General features: G+C 37.9%; 1 protein-coding gene across 1 annotated transcript; it reads right to left on the bottom strand.

The window, feature by feature from the left end:
* Positions 1–2,551: 2,551 nt before the first annotated feature.
* Positions 2,552–15,740, bottom strand: LOC121377364 (elongation factor 1-alpha-like). The gene is made up of 8 exons (XM_041505341.1): positions 15,716–15,740; positions 9,963–10,133; positions 9,137–9,316; positions 8,415–8,682; positions 7,841–8,020; positions 6,518–6,609; positions 3,956–4,120; positions 2,552–3,223 (listed from the first exon to the last, which is right to left on the bottom strand). Exons 2-8 carry the CDS (start codon positions 10,104–10,106, stop codon positions 2,870–2,872), a joined length of 1,383 nt encoding a protein of 460 aa, XP_041361275.1. The 5' UTR covers positions 10,107–10,133; positions 15,716–15,740; the 3' UTR covers positions 2,552–2,869.
* Between the last annotated feature and the right edge of the window lie 200 nt (positions 15,741–15,940).

Genomic DNA, 15,940 nt, shown 5'->3' on the forward strand with positions numbered 1-15,940 from the left:
AACAATTTCTCCGAGATGTCAAGTCGCTGACAAATATAATAGAAGGGATCAATTTTATAAAAACAGTGATGATCTACTCAAACACTGCAGACCATGCAGTTGTTTATGCTATGCGCAATCTTGAGACGTTGGGATAGGATCAGTATGGAATATTTGTGAAAACCCCCAGCTTATTTATTAGACAAAGTCCATCCAAGAACCAATCAAGAATTTCTACTGCTCTTCAAGCATCCTCCAGTTCGAAATAAATGCAAATGTCTTCCCTAAAAATGACTGCTCTGTGTTCCAGATTTTACGTTGCTTGTCAGGTACTGGTTGGCAACCTGAATGAGTTGTTTTAGCATGCGAATCAAGCCTGGCCACCATCACCGATACATATGGGAAAACTAAGACTTGGCACAGTCTGACCTTGTGGACTGCCTAGAGGATCTTGTAACATCCGATTGCAAATTTAACAGACCTTCTGTTGAGGGAAGCATCTTTGATGGTGAAGCTGTAAATAACATGTTGAAACCCGAGGTCTTCGTCTGATATCTTGCATCACAACTACAACAGGCTACGAGGAACGATGTCATCTGGGATGTTTACAACCTAACCAGTATGAAGTCAAGCACTTGAAGAATGCGAGGGAAAGGAGTCCACGGAGTCCTGGAGTTTGGCATGGATTCCTATAGCTCGACGAAAACAAGACTAACTGTTTTCCTTCCTTGCTAACAAATCAGTTATGTTGGAAACAGTGTCATGGATATCTGCACAAAGGGCTAGGTCTGGCACTCGCCAAATTTACAAATTTTGGGAATTTTAAAAACGATTGGCAAATTTTATTTTAATATTGCGAACTTATTCTTATGTAATAATTGATATTATTTTGGAAAATATAATAGTTTCTATTTTGGAAGTTTGATAGATAATTTGGTGAAACATCCTGCACACCCAGAGCTAGTCCTGGCACACATCTTCAAAATATCCTATACAAACAGCCAAGATATGTCACCAGTATAGCCCCATGCACCCATGAGGAAGCAGACACATGAATATTGCTTCGTGTAGCTGATGCTGTTAATGAAGAAAACACTGTCGTCTTAGTTCTAGCCATAGCAACTGTTCAAAAGTTCAATATCCCCAACTCTGGGTGGCTTCTGGTACTGGAAAGAAGTTTCGACACCTGGCTGCCCATGAGATATATCATGTTTGGGTCCAGACAGATGTCTTTCATTGTCCAAGTTCTACACGGGGTCTTCGTTCGGTGGTAGGGACAAGAAAATAAGTTGGGTCGTCTGGAAAGTAGCAAATGAAGACGTGTGTTTTGTTTAACGACACCACTGGAGCACATTGATTAATTAATCATCAGCTATTGGATGACAAACATTTGGTAACTACGACTCGTAGTCATCAGAGGAAACCTGCTACATTTTTCCTAATACAGCAAGGGATCTTTTATATACATTTTTCCCCACAGACAGGAAAGCACATACCACGGCTTTTGTCCAGTTGCATCGGTTGGAACGAGAATAGCAAATGAAGTCACACCAGTGTTCTGTACCACACCAGTGTTCTGTACCGTACCAACAACATCAAGCACCACAGAGGACTGGTTTGAAACGATAGAATGCCGTTTTATTGTTGAACGACCACACCAGCAACCTACACCTCGTTAAGAGTACTGGGTCAAATACCTCCTAAAAAGGCAGCACTTCTACAGCATGTGAAAAGGACAATATACCAGACATCACACTGTCGGGGTCAGATGCTAGTTTCTGCACTAGAACTCCCACTACCAAATGAATATGGATGGTATCAAGGTAACACAGGCAGCTGGGAACCAATTTGGACAACCATGCCTAGGGCTTCTAGTGCATGCAGAGAACTCCGATGCGGTTGTAGAAAAGGCAGTAGAGTGCACTGTAAATGTTTTCAAGTACACTACTCTTCCAGTTTTGTGGACACACGAGTGACAATACTGTACATGTACTAGAACAAAAATAATGTTTAGCTTATTTCTGGAACGGTCCTTGAAATTTGTATAAAACATCACCTCTACATAATGTACAATGGGCATAGCTATAAATTATGGTAAAATATGGTAAATTCCAACAAGCGCATTGGATCACGTGGTAGCCATTTTGAAAAATGTCCACAGCAGCTCCCAAAGGACAAATTTAAAAAAATGTCCGTATATCTAATTTTTGTCTAATGTATGTCCTAGCAACATGCAAAGTTGCATGCTTTTATCATCAAAGGCACAATTTTATCACATATCCGCTGGATCAATAGTACAAAATGGCAGCAATGTGCAAATAAAAATCGTTGAATTATGCATACCAGCCCAAATGCCTTGCTAAAGCATCCCTTTAATGCACAAAGGTATCTTATATGCACCTTCTCAGCCTTGGACCAGGTGTGGTACACTGGTTGGATCCAGTGGTGGTTCGATCCTACGATGTAAGCACCTCAAGCAATCACTGAACCAATCCCCATCCCATCACAAATAAAGTGGAGGTTCTTTTTATTAATGGAAACCGTCCTAAGAAAATATTCAACAACAAGAGACTTAATAAATACACATAGCATTTTATTAGGATTTTTTTCTTTTTTTCTGTTGAAATAAAATACACACAGCATTTTATTAGGATTTTTTTCCTTTTTTCTTTGTTGAAATAAAATAATCATATACCATCCGCTACCTGCCGGATGTGTACCTTGCTTTCCTTCGGAATTCTTTACGATGAAGTTTTGAGTGAAGCAACCAAAAAGTCCACGAAAATGTAACAAGCAGAGCGAGCTTTTTAAAAAGACAGTTCTTGTATTTTTTCTTTTCCCTTGTTTCGAAGTATCGATCCCTCGGACGAAAGATCGATGGGACCACCAATCACTTCTTAGTGGCCTTCTGTGCGGCCTTGGTGACCTTGCCTTCCTTCTCCATCTTGATCACAGACTTGATGACGCCCACGGCAACGGTCTGCTTCATGTCACGGACAGCGAATCTTCCCAGGGGTGGGTAGTCGGCAAAGCTCTCCACACACATCGGCTTCGATGGCTTGCAGACCACCATGGCAGCATCACCAGATTTCACAAACTTTGGCATATCTTCCAGTTTCTTGCCCGATCGGCGATCCACCTTCTCAATGATCTCCTCAAACTTGCAGGCGATGTGAGCAGTGTGGCAATCCAGCACTGGCGCGTACCCATTCTTAATCTCGCCTGGGTGGTTCAGAATGATGACCTGTAATGTAAATTAAATAGTTTTTAAGTGTTTTTGAACACATTTTAATCATTGGCTTTATCACTGGATCTCAAACATTTGGCAGTTCTAATCTTGGAAGAAAAACCCTGCTAATTTTTCCATTAGTAGCAAAGTAGTCCAGACAGGAAAGCACAAACCAGTGCCTTTGATACCCCTAGTTGTAGTGCACTACCTGGAACAAGAAATAGCCCAATGGGCGTTACGGGAATTGGTCCTAGACAGACCACAGGCTTTACCACTGCACTACACGATGTCCCACCAAACAATGATCAATAACACATTACAAGACTAGGCCGATTGGATGGATAAACAGTTACAAGACTTATTTAAAAGTAGACCAAGTTATGCTTAAATTTCCCCCTTTTCAGGAAGAGCGATGTGGGTCAGAATGAACAATTACATAGTTTAACAAAGGCTGGACACTTACAGAAGATTAAAAAAACTGGCTTAGTTTTCTTCCCTCCTTAGAATACATTAAAATGGTTTGGTAAATTAAGTTTTGAGCCACACCCCTCGGGGTTCACAGACTAAACTCACAATGTGTTTACCCCACTATTGCAATTGATCAAGTAGTTTTGAAGTATAAACCAGTCAAAACCAACATTAACAAATTAGATGCATCTACTATTGACCTTTAAATATTCACTTTTAAAGTAGAGATGAATGGGGTTTAAAAAAAAAAAATTGTGCTATTCTTAAAAAACATGTTACCTGGGCAGTGAAATTCTTCACTTCCTTTGGTGGATCATTCTTGCTGTCACCAGCCACGTATCCTCTGCGCAGCTCCTTGACAGAGACGTTCTTTACGTTGAATCCAACGTTATCTCCTGGTCCGGCTTCAGTCAGGGCTTCATGATGCATCTCGACGGACTTTACCTGAAAATATAACATTTTACTAAAAGTTAAGTTTGTTTCGATTAACGACACCACTAGATGTCAAACGGTCGGTAATCATTACAATCCCAGGAGAAATCCACTATTCTGCTATTAGTATCAAGGGATCTTTTATATGCACCTTCGCAGACAGGATAGTACACAACACAGCCATTTATAAACCATTGTAAACTGACTAGGGTGTGTTCTGTATTTTGATTGGTTACCGTATTTGACCGGAAACAAGCCCAGGGGGCCAAGACAACTCATTGTGAGCTTGGCATGGGGTGGGCTTATTCCCAGACAAGGGGCCAGTTTTGTTGAAACATTTTTTAATAATAATTAAAATAAATAATACTTAAATGAACTAGGAAGAAGAAAAAAAACGTTCAGTAGCACATCTATTAATTAGTGTTCCATTTGTTATTAATAAATAATAATTGTTTATTAATTAAATTGTGGGTTTTTTTACTAGTATCTAATTATCAGAAACACACCTTCTATGTTACAATTACTTACCAGTGCTGTTTATTTACATCCAAAATTTAATGCTGAGAAGACTTAAAACAGCAATTAACAACAAACTCAATAGAGTATACACACGTTTCTGACACAGGCAGCCAGCTTACACTACAAAGAATTGTCAATCTAAGGTCATTGTTCTTAGCCAATCAGAATAAGGTATTTGCTTAATTAGCATTAACTGCGGACCCAGTGTGGTGGTAAAAATAGACATTGGTTTTTAGTTCATATTTGAGCTTGGATACTTCAGAGAAATACTGCAGGCATGAAATTGAAAACAATGTTACACACTGTTATTGTTAAACTGCTAAATCTCACTGGTGGTAAAATATTGTGTTACATTTGTGTTTAATTATCTGCAGGAGGTATGACCTTTCAAATGAACTTTGAGCAAACTTGCAATTTCATGTTATTTATAAGGTGACGAAGTTGGGGGTGGGCTTATTTACGAATGAGGGCCTAATTTACGAATGAGGGCCTAATTTCTTAAATGCTATCAAAACGGAGGTGGGCTTATTCAAAGACATGGGCTTATTTCCGGTGAAATACGGTAATTACATTTTTTTTTCGGGATCAAATAGACAATAACACCCGGAAAGCTAATGACGTCATTAGAAAGTGACGTCATTAGCAATTGGAACAGGCGATGTTGATGATTCAAGGGTCTACAGTTAAATTGTAGCCAGGTATTTTTTTCAAGAACCGCCAAATATACAGTTAGTTCTGTAGAAAAACGATTCAGTTTACAATGGACATAACCATATGGAGTTTTTAGATTTGCGGGTATTACTGTCTATTTGATGCCCGCAAATGTTTCATTTTTGACCTCAGGCTATCGCCTTCGGTCAAAAATGACATTTGCAGGATCAAATAGACAATAACACCCACAAATCTAAAAACTCCATATGGTTATCTCCTAAGTCGTGATGCACTGGCTTGAACGAGAAATAGCTCAATGTGCCCACTGACTGGGATCGGTCTAGACTGACCAATCAAGTGAGCTGTTTACCACTACGCTATGATAAAGTAGTAATATATGATAAAGTTTAGTCATGTACAGTTGGCAATGGACATTAACAATGTAATTAGTTTTTAAAAAGACCATTTTGAAAGGGTGTACAACACGAAATATTAATTTTTGAAGACTATTTGGGTAAGAGAAAAAAAAAATCATTGACATTTGTATTACTCTATACAGCAAAACAACCTTTCAGCTTATTTGCTGCAAGGTAATTTATAACAAAAATTGTTATATGCAGGGTCAAGATCAAAATTGTTGTCAGTCATTTTACTTAATGACAAATGTATTAAGAGCTATGAGAATGATATGCAGTATTTAAATTACTGATATCGGGAGGGGGGGGGAGAGAGAGAGAGACTGCAAGAGTTCTTTGGTAAATATTTCAAAATAGCGGGAAATATGAATTGGGGAATGCCCTGTATAGTGTACAGTATGTCGACCGACGTGACGTCAGGCGAGATATCTCGCCTGCAGTACTCAGGTTAAATGAACATGTTCAATATTGGCAGATAATGTACAACAGGTGTATATATTTCGCCATTGTCGAGAAGCTTTACAGATGGCACAACAAGTCCCATTGGTGGTACTCTACCTACGGCAATTGCCATCGGTGCTGCCGTTAAGCTGGGTTCAAATCTGACTACGGTGACCAATAATGCACTGGGACATTGTTTTGGTCGAGCAAGTTACGAAACCCTTTCTACGTGCAGCCTCACATAATCCTGCGGCAATGCAAAGTTGCAGATAACTGTACTACAATTAATATACGGATAAAAAGTTATAAATACGAAAACTTGCATTTGCATTTTTTAGTCAGTATATATTGGGGTACTGTAAAGATTACAATTTGTAATTACCTCAGTGGTTATAGCGCAAGGGGCAAATGTCACCAATACTCCTGGTTTGATAATTCCAGTCTCGACACGACCAACTGGCACAGTTCCAATACCTAAAGAAAATAGATTTAAAAATGTTTTAATTCATTTAATTAAAAAAAATTCTAATTGAAAACCTCATTGTATGGGAATGACATGTGGCCTGGATTTAGCAACATGTAAATAAAAAATTGAAAGCAAATAACCTAAAAAATAAAAATGACAAATTTGATACATGAAAAAAAAACAATTCCACCAAAATTCACATTTTATGTAACAAAAACTACTCTGCATTGAACATATAATGGCTGAATATTAAAAAATGACATGGTTTTATTTTTACACTATTTAATACATTGTAAATAAAAATTGGATTTTTTTTGGCTTAATTGATATCACTGGTAAAGTAATCGTTTTCATCCAATTTTCCTTTTAGTCATATTTTTTTTTCTTTTACATCTGGTCGACAGAACTTGCTGGCAGCAGCCTTGCAGGCCGAGTGGGCCACCATCCCCCGGGGACGTCATCCGTACTCTGGTTGCTTCAATGGGCAGGCGGTGCCAGGCAGTTGTCAACACACGCGGAGGCCACACCCGGTATTGACTCCAGATGACCTTGACCTTGGTGGTGTGTCCTATCACTTACTCACAATGGACTAGAGTGAATTGTGAACAATCCTGCAACATTTGGTAATTATCGGACTCGCCATTCAATAATTAAATCAATTCTCCAAATGTTACGACAATGTGGTTTTGCGTTTCTTCTTTTGAAGAGTATATATATGTATATATATATATATATATATATATATATATATATAAAGCTCTCAAATTTTTATTTGGGAAAAAAGGAAGAAATAAAAAACAACAACCTCCATAAACATCCACCGACCCCCATATTTCTGTTTGTTAATTTAATGTCATAGGCCTTAAGTGGGTGTGGGTGTATGGGTACTGGCTTGAAACTGAGGATATTGCATAACCCCATTCCAACCCCACCCCCGCTGAAAAATCGAAGTAATGTATTAACTGCCCCTACCCCCATTGAGATTGTTATTCCAATTTATTCCAGTTTGTACACAATTAGCTGAAAAAGATACATTTTCATATATAAATACTCTATACAGTACTGCGTAAAACAAATTTGGCTAAAGCATTTTCAATATGGCTAATAAAATTCCATTTGGCTAATATTTTGGCTACAGGTATTTTTGATCCAGGGTGAACCCTGTATTGTTCTCGCAATTTTTTTATCATAGGCCTAAAACATGGCAAAACAAGTTGAACAAATCTGCTATACACTTACCGCCAATTTTGTAAACATCCTGAAGTGGAAGTCTCAAAGGTTTATCTGTTGGACGCGAGGGTGCCAAGATGGAATCCAGGGCCTGGTGAAGGGTAAATCCAGTGGCATTGCCTTCCTTGCGCTCAACAGCCCATCCCTTAAACCACTTCATGTTGTCAGATCTTTCAATCATGTTGTCGCCTAGAAACAGACCAATTCCACCGTTAAAACAAGTACTAAAACCAGCAACTAAAAGTAGTTTACAGTAAGTTTTGGTACACCAACGAACAACCTATGTTCAATAATAAACAAGTTTCACAGACTTGCAGCTTGTGAGAAACTGATCTAAACGCAAAACAAATGTGCAATACAAGTTATTTAAAGGCAAAACCTGTATCTAGACAAAAAAAACCCAATACTGTCACATTTTAAATGTATTTTTACCCCACACGTGAAAAACACTAGCAATTGCCCTTTGTTTTTGAAAGGAACTACCTACACTTCAATTTGACAACAGCAAAAACAAATATATTAAAAAAACCCATCTAACTAATCAAAATGATCAACAGACAATCTAAAATATTTTGTGCCATACCATGCCATCCAGAGATGGGGACGAAGGCAACAGCCTTGGGGTTGTAACCGATCTTCTTGATGTAAGCAGACACTTCCTTGGTGATTTCATCGAACCTCTCCCCATTGTATGGAGGCTCAGTGTTATCCATCTTGTTCACTCCAATGATCAACTGCTTCACTCCCAGCGTGTAGGCAAGGAGAGCGTGCTCTCGGGTCTGACCTTCCTTGGAGATTCCAGCTTCGAATTCTCCTTTACCGGCAGCCACGATCAGCACAGCACAATCGGCCTGCAAACAAAAATCATGGTAGAATTAAATTATTTGCCTACTCTCTCCCCCCACAAAATAAAATTGTGAAAAACATCTGAATGTATGGCTGAATTTACAAAAGCTTGATTACTTGCATGTGTGCAACTACATGCATTTACAATGCTTGAACACTCGCATTTATGAAAAACGGGCTTAATAAATATGGCACTTTTGAATATTGACAAGACTGAACGAACAAAGGACTTTGGTAGAGATAAATTGGGCTTTAGGACTCCAGTGATGGGCAACGCAATGATCATTTGAACTCGTTGAAAAGCTTTTTGTTAATCATAATAACCGTGGATTGTGGTATGTTACATAACCATACTCTGTATGTGATACCAAAATGTGTTCATAGTAAAAGCTACTCTACAAGACATGGGTCCAAGAATTTTAGTAGACATAAAAATTGCCAATTAATTTACAAGTATACCTGGGATGTTCCAGTAATCATGTTCTTGATGAAATCTCTGTGCCCGGGGGCATCAATGATGGTAATGTAGTATTTGGTGGTCTCAAACTTCCACAGAGCAATGTCAATGGTGATACCACGTTCACGCTCGGCCTTCAGTTTGTCCAATACCCAAGCATACTTGAACGACCCTTTTCCCATCTGAAAAGTAAAATGTTTAAGGGTTAAATTGATGTTGGCAACATGAGAAATTCTTAATCTGCCATACTCTTCAAGTTTAAAAAGATTCATTGCATGCTGATTGAAATACATTCGACTGATGAACCGATTTTGTCAAATCTGTAATAATGGAAGAGGGGGGGTAATTAATAAGATTGGTCATGCATTTGCCATGTCAAGTAGCAAGTTGTCATGGTAAATAGTTTTAACAGCACATTGATGAATCATCTGCTTCTGGATGTCAAAACATTTGGAAATTCTATTAGTCTTAGACACCACTAGAGAACGATTTATTAATCAGCTATTGGATGTCAAACATTTAGTCATATAGCCTTTGAAGAAACCCACTACAAAGGAACGTATATGTACCACCCCATGGATGGGACAACATACCATGGCCTTTGTTATAATATCAGTCGTGCACTGGCTGGAACCAGAATATAGCACAATGGTACCCACCGATAGGAATCTGTTGTTCCTAGAGAGCACATCAGGTGAGTGCTTTGTTATGGTATACTGTAATGACACCAACATCGAAACGCTTTTCATTAAAAACTGTAGACCATGAACTGTTCTATCAACCACCTAGAAATGAACTTACCAGAGCAGTCATTAATAATTAGCTTACCTGAGCCGCCTCTTTCTCGAACTTCTCTATCGTTCTTTGATCAATTCCTCCACATTGGTAGATTAAATGACCAGTAGTTGTGGACTTGCCAGAGTCGACATGACCAATCACAACAATGTTCACGTGAACTCTTTCCTTTCCCATGGTTGCTAGTTAAGATTTCGTTCCAAGCTGCAATTAGAGAATATACCAATCAGAAACAATTTATGCTGGTAGCACACTTAACAGTTATTACAATTTTACTAAATACTAGCAATACTCAGACATGTCACTTAACCTTTAGACTACTGGATTAATTTTTAACAAAAACCATGTTGTGTGGGTACAAGTTTGTAATTTTTACTCACATATTCACTTAAATGTTTTAAGTATTAATTTCCTGGGTTTTTTGTAATTTTTATTATTTTTAGATCAGCCAACTGATTAAAATTAGGCAAAAAATCTAAAAAGTTGTTTACTTATGGGCATTTGTGGCCAGCTGTCCAGTATTTATGTCCATTATTCCTGACAAGTGGTTTTCTGACTTCTGATTTTTTTTTTAAACCCGAACTACGATTCATATTGCAATATTTGGTAATTTTCGTTGTTGGTAAAACGATCAAATTTATTATCAAATTAGCTGTCACAATCAGCTATCGATCCCTGAAAATGACCGCGACATGCCACCATTGTTGTCAAGCGAAAATACTGGCCAAAAACCACTTTTTGAACTCAAAATTTCAAGGTATTTTCAATTGAAAAAATCAAAACAAAAGACCATTTTGAAAAAAAAATAAAAAATTATTTTATTTCCGTTTTCGGCGAGTGTCGTGTGCAAAACGGCGGGAAATATGAATTGGGGAATGCACTGTATACAGTGTACAGCATGTCGACGGACGTGATATTGCAGTACTCAGGTTAACGAGGGAGATAGAGCTTAAAAACATTAACATTGGGTGGTTGGGGTGGAGGCAGGATATTCATATTTACAAAATGGGCTTAACTGCAACATGACAATATTTTTCACTAGCCGTCTGGCATGGCAATAGTAGTTATTGACTAGCCCAACATTGAGTATCACTAACCATGGTGTGTGGCTACCATAATCTATAAGCCCTGAACTAGTCTGAACAGACGTAGAAACAAATTTGTCTTTATGTCCGAAAATTGTTACATTACCCTATATACAGCTGGTATTTAAAACTTGCGGCGGAAAGAGTTGACCCATACCCTCTGTATCAAAGACACTAAAGAGTAACCGTAACCATTGAAAGGGGGTACAGGTCGATCTCGTAATGTAAACATACCATACTTTTTATCAAGATAACTTGAAATTATTTGTGAATATGTACCAGCCATAAACATGATTACTGCACTAAAGACATCAGTGAGCTCATGATAGACAAAAAGCCCCATAACAGGGAATATATACGTTTAAATCATTAAACAGTAGTTTCCAATCGACTAGAAACATTTAGTTCATCAGTAATGCACAGGGCACATTAAGTAAACAATTCACGGAAAGAAGGAAATGTATTTATTTACACTCAACATTTTATTTATGGTTATATGGTGTCAAGACACATGGTTAAGGTACACAGAGAGAGATATATATATACTCTTCAAAAAAAGAAACGCAAAAGGGTACAAACGGGTTATAACTCCGATTTTATGTTTCCTACCGGTTCATGCTTTGTGAATAAGGTCATTGCATGTCCCAAACACATTCCCACGGTTACATTCGATAAAACGCAGCTACTGTACAATAAAGTTCCAAAATGTGAATATTCGCAAAAACGCAGCCACGTGCAACTTTGGGAATTTTTATTGGGAAACTGTTGGGTCGTAATTGGGAAAAGGTTTGATATTGGATTGGGAATTTACGTTAGGGGAATGGGGCCGTTCATCAGCCCCAAAATGTATGGTAGATTATACCCATCCGATAGGTACCTAAGGGGGGGTCAATGGGGCAAAGAAAACGGCCAAGTGATCGGGTTGACATTACGGCCGAAGTGATTGAAAAAATAATTTCCAAAATTTCTCTGACGACGGAAATCCGTCTCACGACGGACAGTTAACAGCCATATATATATATATATATATATATATATATATATATATATATATATATATATATATATATATATATATATATATATATACACACACATATATATATATATATATACATACATATACACACACACACAGGAAACCTACTCTTTTCAATTAGCAGTAAGGGATCTTTTATATGCACCATCCAACAGACAGGATAGCACATACCACAGCCTTTGTTACACCAGTTGTGGTATACTGGCTGGACGAGAAATAGTCCAATGGGACCAACTGGGATCGATCCTAAACAGACCACATCAAGCGAGCACTTTACAACCAGGCTATGTCCTGCCCCTAACTAGCCCGAGTACTCTGACTGTAAGAGAGCTAGACGGTCATTTGGACCCTAAACACGCTCTCATTACAGTCGGAGACCAACCTATGTCTTTTTTTGGCAATTCCTGACTACCAAACGGTAGGCAACGAGTCCCGCTCTAATACCACAACAATCCTATGTTTGACGTCAAATACCTTTACATTAATCATTTTCGAGTTAAGTGATACCAAAAATCCACATATTAATCACTAATACACTTACTACAGAAAGAAACCCGACAGCACCCACATTCAGCTACGCTTCGTGACACTCCGTCGCAACAATTGCAAAGCTCGGCGATCTATTTCGAGACGTAGACCACGTGATCGCGCACTGGGCGATTCCGCCTTGTACAGCAGTTACAGGGGCCGTCTCATATCAAGCGAAGTTACAACATGGAAGAGTTGGCTAATGCCGTTTTGGATGAATTTGGATTTCATTACGTCATTAAACCAAAACAATTACACATTATTGATTCCATTTTGAATTTGAAGGATACATTTGGGTGTTATCGACAGGATACGGCAAAAGTATGTGCTACGTACTGCCTCTTATGAAAGATAAAGTAAGTAGTAATTTAATTTGATTATTTTATGTTTTATGAATTAGTCATTAGTACAGTAGTAGAGTGTGTGTGTGGGGTTTTTTTTTTCAACAATTACGTAACGCTCTGAGGGGATGGGGTATCATAAGATGTATTCCGAGGCGTTAAGGGGAAGGATGGCAATGCTTGTTACTGCAAAATCAAAATTGAATCGGTGCATAGCTCATTCGATCTTTAAAACTTATCTTCTAGTTGTTTTGCTATTCAGATCAAACTAAAAAATATTGAAATTTGTTTTGTTCAACGACACCACTAGAGCACATTGATTAATTAATCACTAGCTATTGGATGTCAAACATTTGGTAACTCTAATATGAGTATTGGAGAAGAAACCCGCTACATTAGCAATGGATCTTTTATATGTACTTTCCCACAGGCCACTGACCAGTTCTGGTGCATTAGTTGGAACGACAAAGAAATCAATTGGTTGAATGGATCCATCGAGGTTGTTCGATCCTGCGACGCGAACACTCAAACGACTGAGCTGAAACCCACTCCCTAAGAAATATGCGGAAATGACTCAAATGTGAAACTGTGGTGTAATATCTCATTAAAAAGCAAAAAGAAAAATAAAGAAGAAAAAGGCGGTAGGATACTAGTAAATTAAGTTCAATAAAAATAGTTCAAATTTTGTTTTGGGTTGGTTTAAGTATTCTGTTTGCTTAATAACTAATTTCATATGAACGATCGTTTTATCCAAGCAAATGTAAATCACATATATGTATGGTAGTTAATAATTATTGACAATGAATTAACCTACGTAGAACACAGACCAATTGTTTTCAACAACTGAACAAAGACCGATTCTGTAACACGATACTCCATGATCAGTTGTAGACGAGAGTTCCGTCATAGTAGACAAGCTGACGCCTAGGGACCGATGGCGATGAGTTTCGCCGTATGCATGTATGGCCACAAATGACTGCCAGGTCCGATGTCGGGAATTAACCTGCTTATATCAGTTTGATGTTCAAGTACGCTACCACGATTTCTGATCAGGGCCACAAACTGTACTCAGAACGAGAGGGTGTGTGGGAGTTTTAAAAAAAGGTTTAGAACTTTTTTCAGCGTAGAATGTAGCCACAATTAATGAGATTACCCATCGATACGCATTGGCAGTTAACAGTACGACAATGATATTTGTCGCTGATTTACAAGTTCTTTTTTGACTGACGATTTGTTTATGAAAATAATAACCGCTTGATATGAGACGGCCCCTGTAACTGCTGCACAAGGCGGAATCGCCCACTGCGCGATCACGTGGTCTACGTCTCGAAATAGATCGCCGAGCTTTGCAATTGTTGCGACGGAGTGTCACGAAGCGTAGCTGAATGTGGGTGCTGTCGGGTTTCTTTCTGTAGTAAGTGTATTAGTGATTAATATGTGGATTTTTTTGTATCACTTAACTCGAAAATGATTGATGTAAAGGTATTTGACGTCAAACATAGGATTGTTGTGGTATTAGAGCGGGACTCGTTGCCTACCGTTTGGTAGTCAGGAATTGCCAAAAAAAGACATAGGTTGGTCTCTGACTGTAATGAGAGCGTGTTTATGTCCAAATGTCCGTCTAGCTCTCTTACAGTCAGAGTACTCGGGTTAGCCCCCAACATGCACGAGGTTTTTTTTACGGTTTTGTTAATAGAGCGCGCATTTGTCAATACTGTGCAGGGAGTTGCTTCTCTTCATTTAGCAAATATAAAATGGCCAGGTAAGTTTTTATGGCGTTAGATTTACGCTAATGATTGAAGTATTTCAAATCGAGATATAGAGAGTACGGTAGGGTATACATAGTCCTGGTTGGCGTGTCCACCTGTAGCACTATTTCGGTTGAGAAACGGTTGAAACATGGTGCCACAAGTTTTGAATAACAGCTATACATAGGTATGTTTATATTAAAAAAATAATAATAATAAAAAATTCCAGCGTAAAAAGAACCATACTTTCTACATCCCTTCTGACTAGGTTTGCTTGTTCGTTAGTTGCATGATTTCGATTAAGAAACAACTGAAACCTGGTGGCAGTTTTTAATATAGGGCATACAACATGATGCGGACAAGACAAGATACACTTTCTACATCCCTCCAAACTAGTTTATCAGGTAATTTACAAAACAAAAATCTGGTAATGTGAATACCGCTATGCCTACTTGTTTGTGTAAGATTCTTCTTGTCTTTGATTACAAAAATAAGTAAATACCCCACCTTTCCTAAAAAAAAATCTTGCCAAAAAAAAGCAATTTCGATTAAAAAAAACTAATGAAATCCATAAATCACTCAAGACGTACTAGTATTCAGTAACACTACTATTGCGTCTAATATACTGGCGTCTACGTGTACGGTAGAGTTGTAAATTAAAAATGGCAGACGATACCCAGACGTCTGAATCATGTAACAAGTTAAAAAAATCTAATTTCCAATCGGCTGTAAACCAATTCAGATGAGAAAATCTTACTGTAACAGTATCTAAAGAAAGTGGTTATTAAAGAAAATGTTAGATATTACAATGTGAGGCAATAGTAAAACCGTAATTGAAAAAATATGCCGACATGGCAACGTGGAAGATGTCACAAGATTGTGCAATTTTAACTAATAAAACAAGACGAAATAACGTGTAACCACGAAAAATAGTGTCACACATATTGATTATTAAACATTGTTTGTTGTTTTGAACAAAGAATATTAAAAATATGTTTTTAGATTTTAAAGATTATTAACAGATTGAAATTTTTTAATACCATACCTCGCTCGCTACGGATACACGCAAGTAAAAAGGACAGGCAGGGCGAGGTCACGTGATATATATACCTTTCCTAGAGGGATATTACGAATTGTCCATTTATACCAGACAATTGCTTTTGCCGGTGTAACTTCCGACATGGCTTACTACTATATTCTGCAAGACGAACACAAATTAAAATAATAATAATAATATTACTTTTTGTTTGAACTGTGAACTTTTCGATTT

Source organism: Gigantopelta aegis, chromosome 7 (assembly GCF_016097555.1).
Source record: "Gigantopelta aegis isolate Gae_Host chromosome 7, Gae_host_genome, whole genome shotgun sequence".
Lineage (NCBI taxonomy): Eukaryota > Metazoa > Mollusca > Gastropoda > Neomphalida > Peltospiridae > Gigantopelta > Gigantopelta aegis.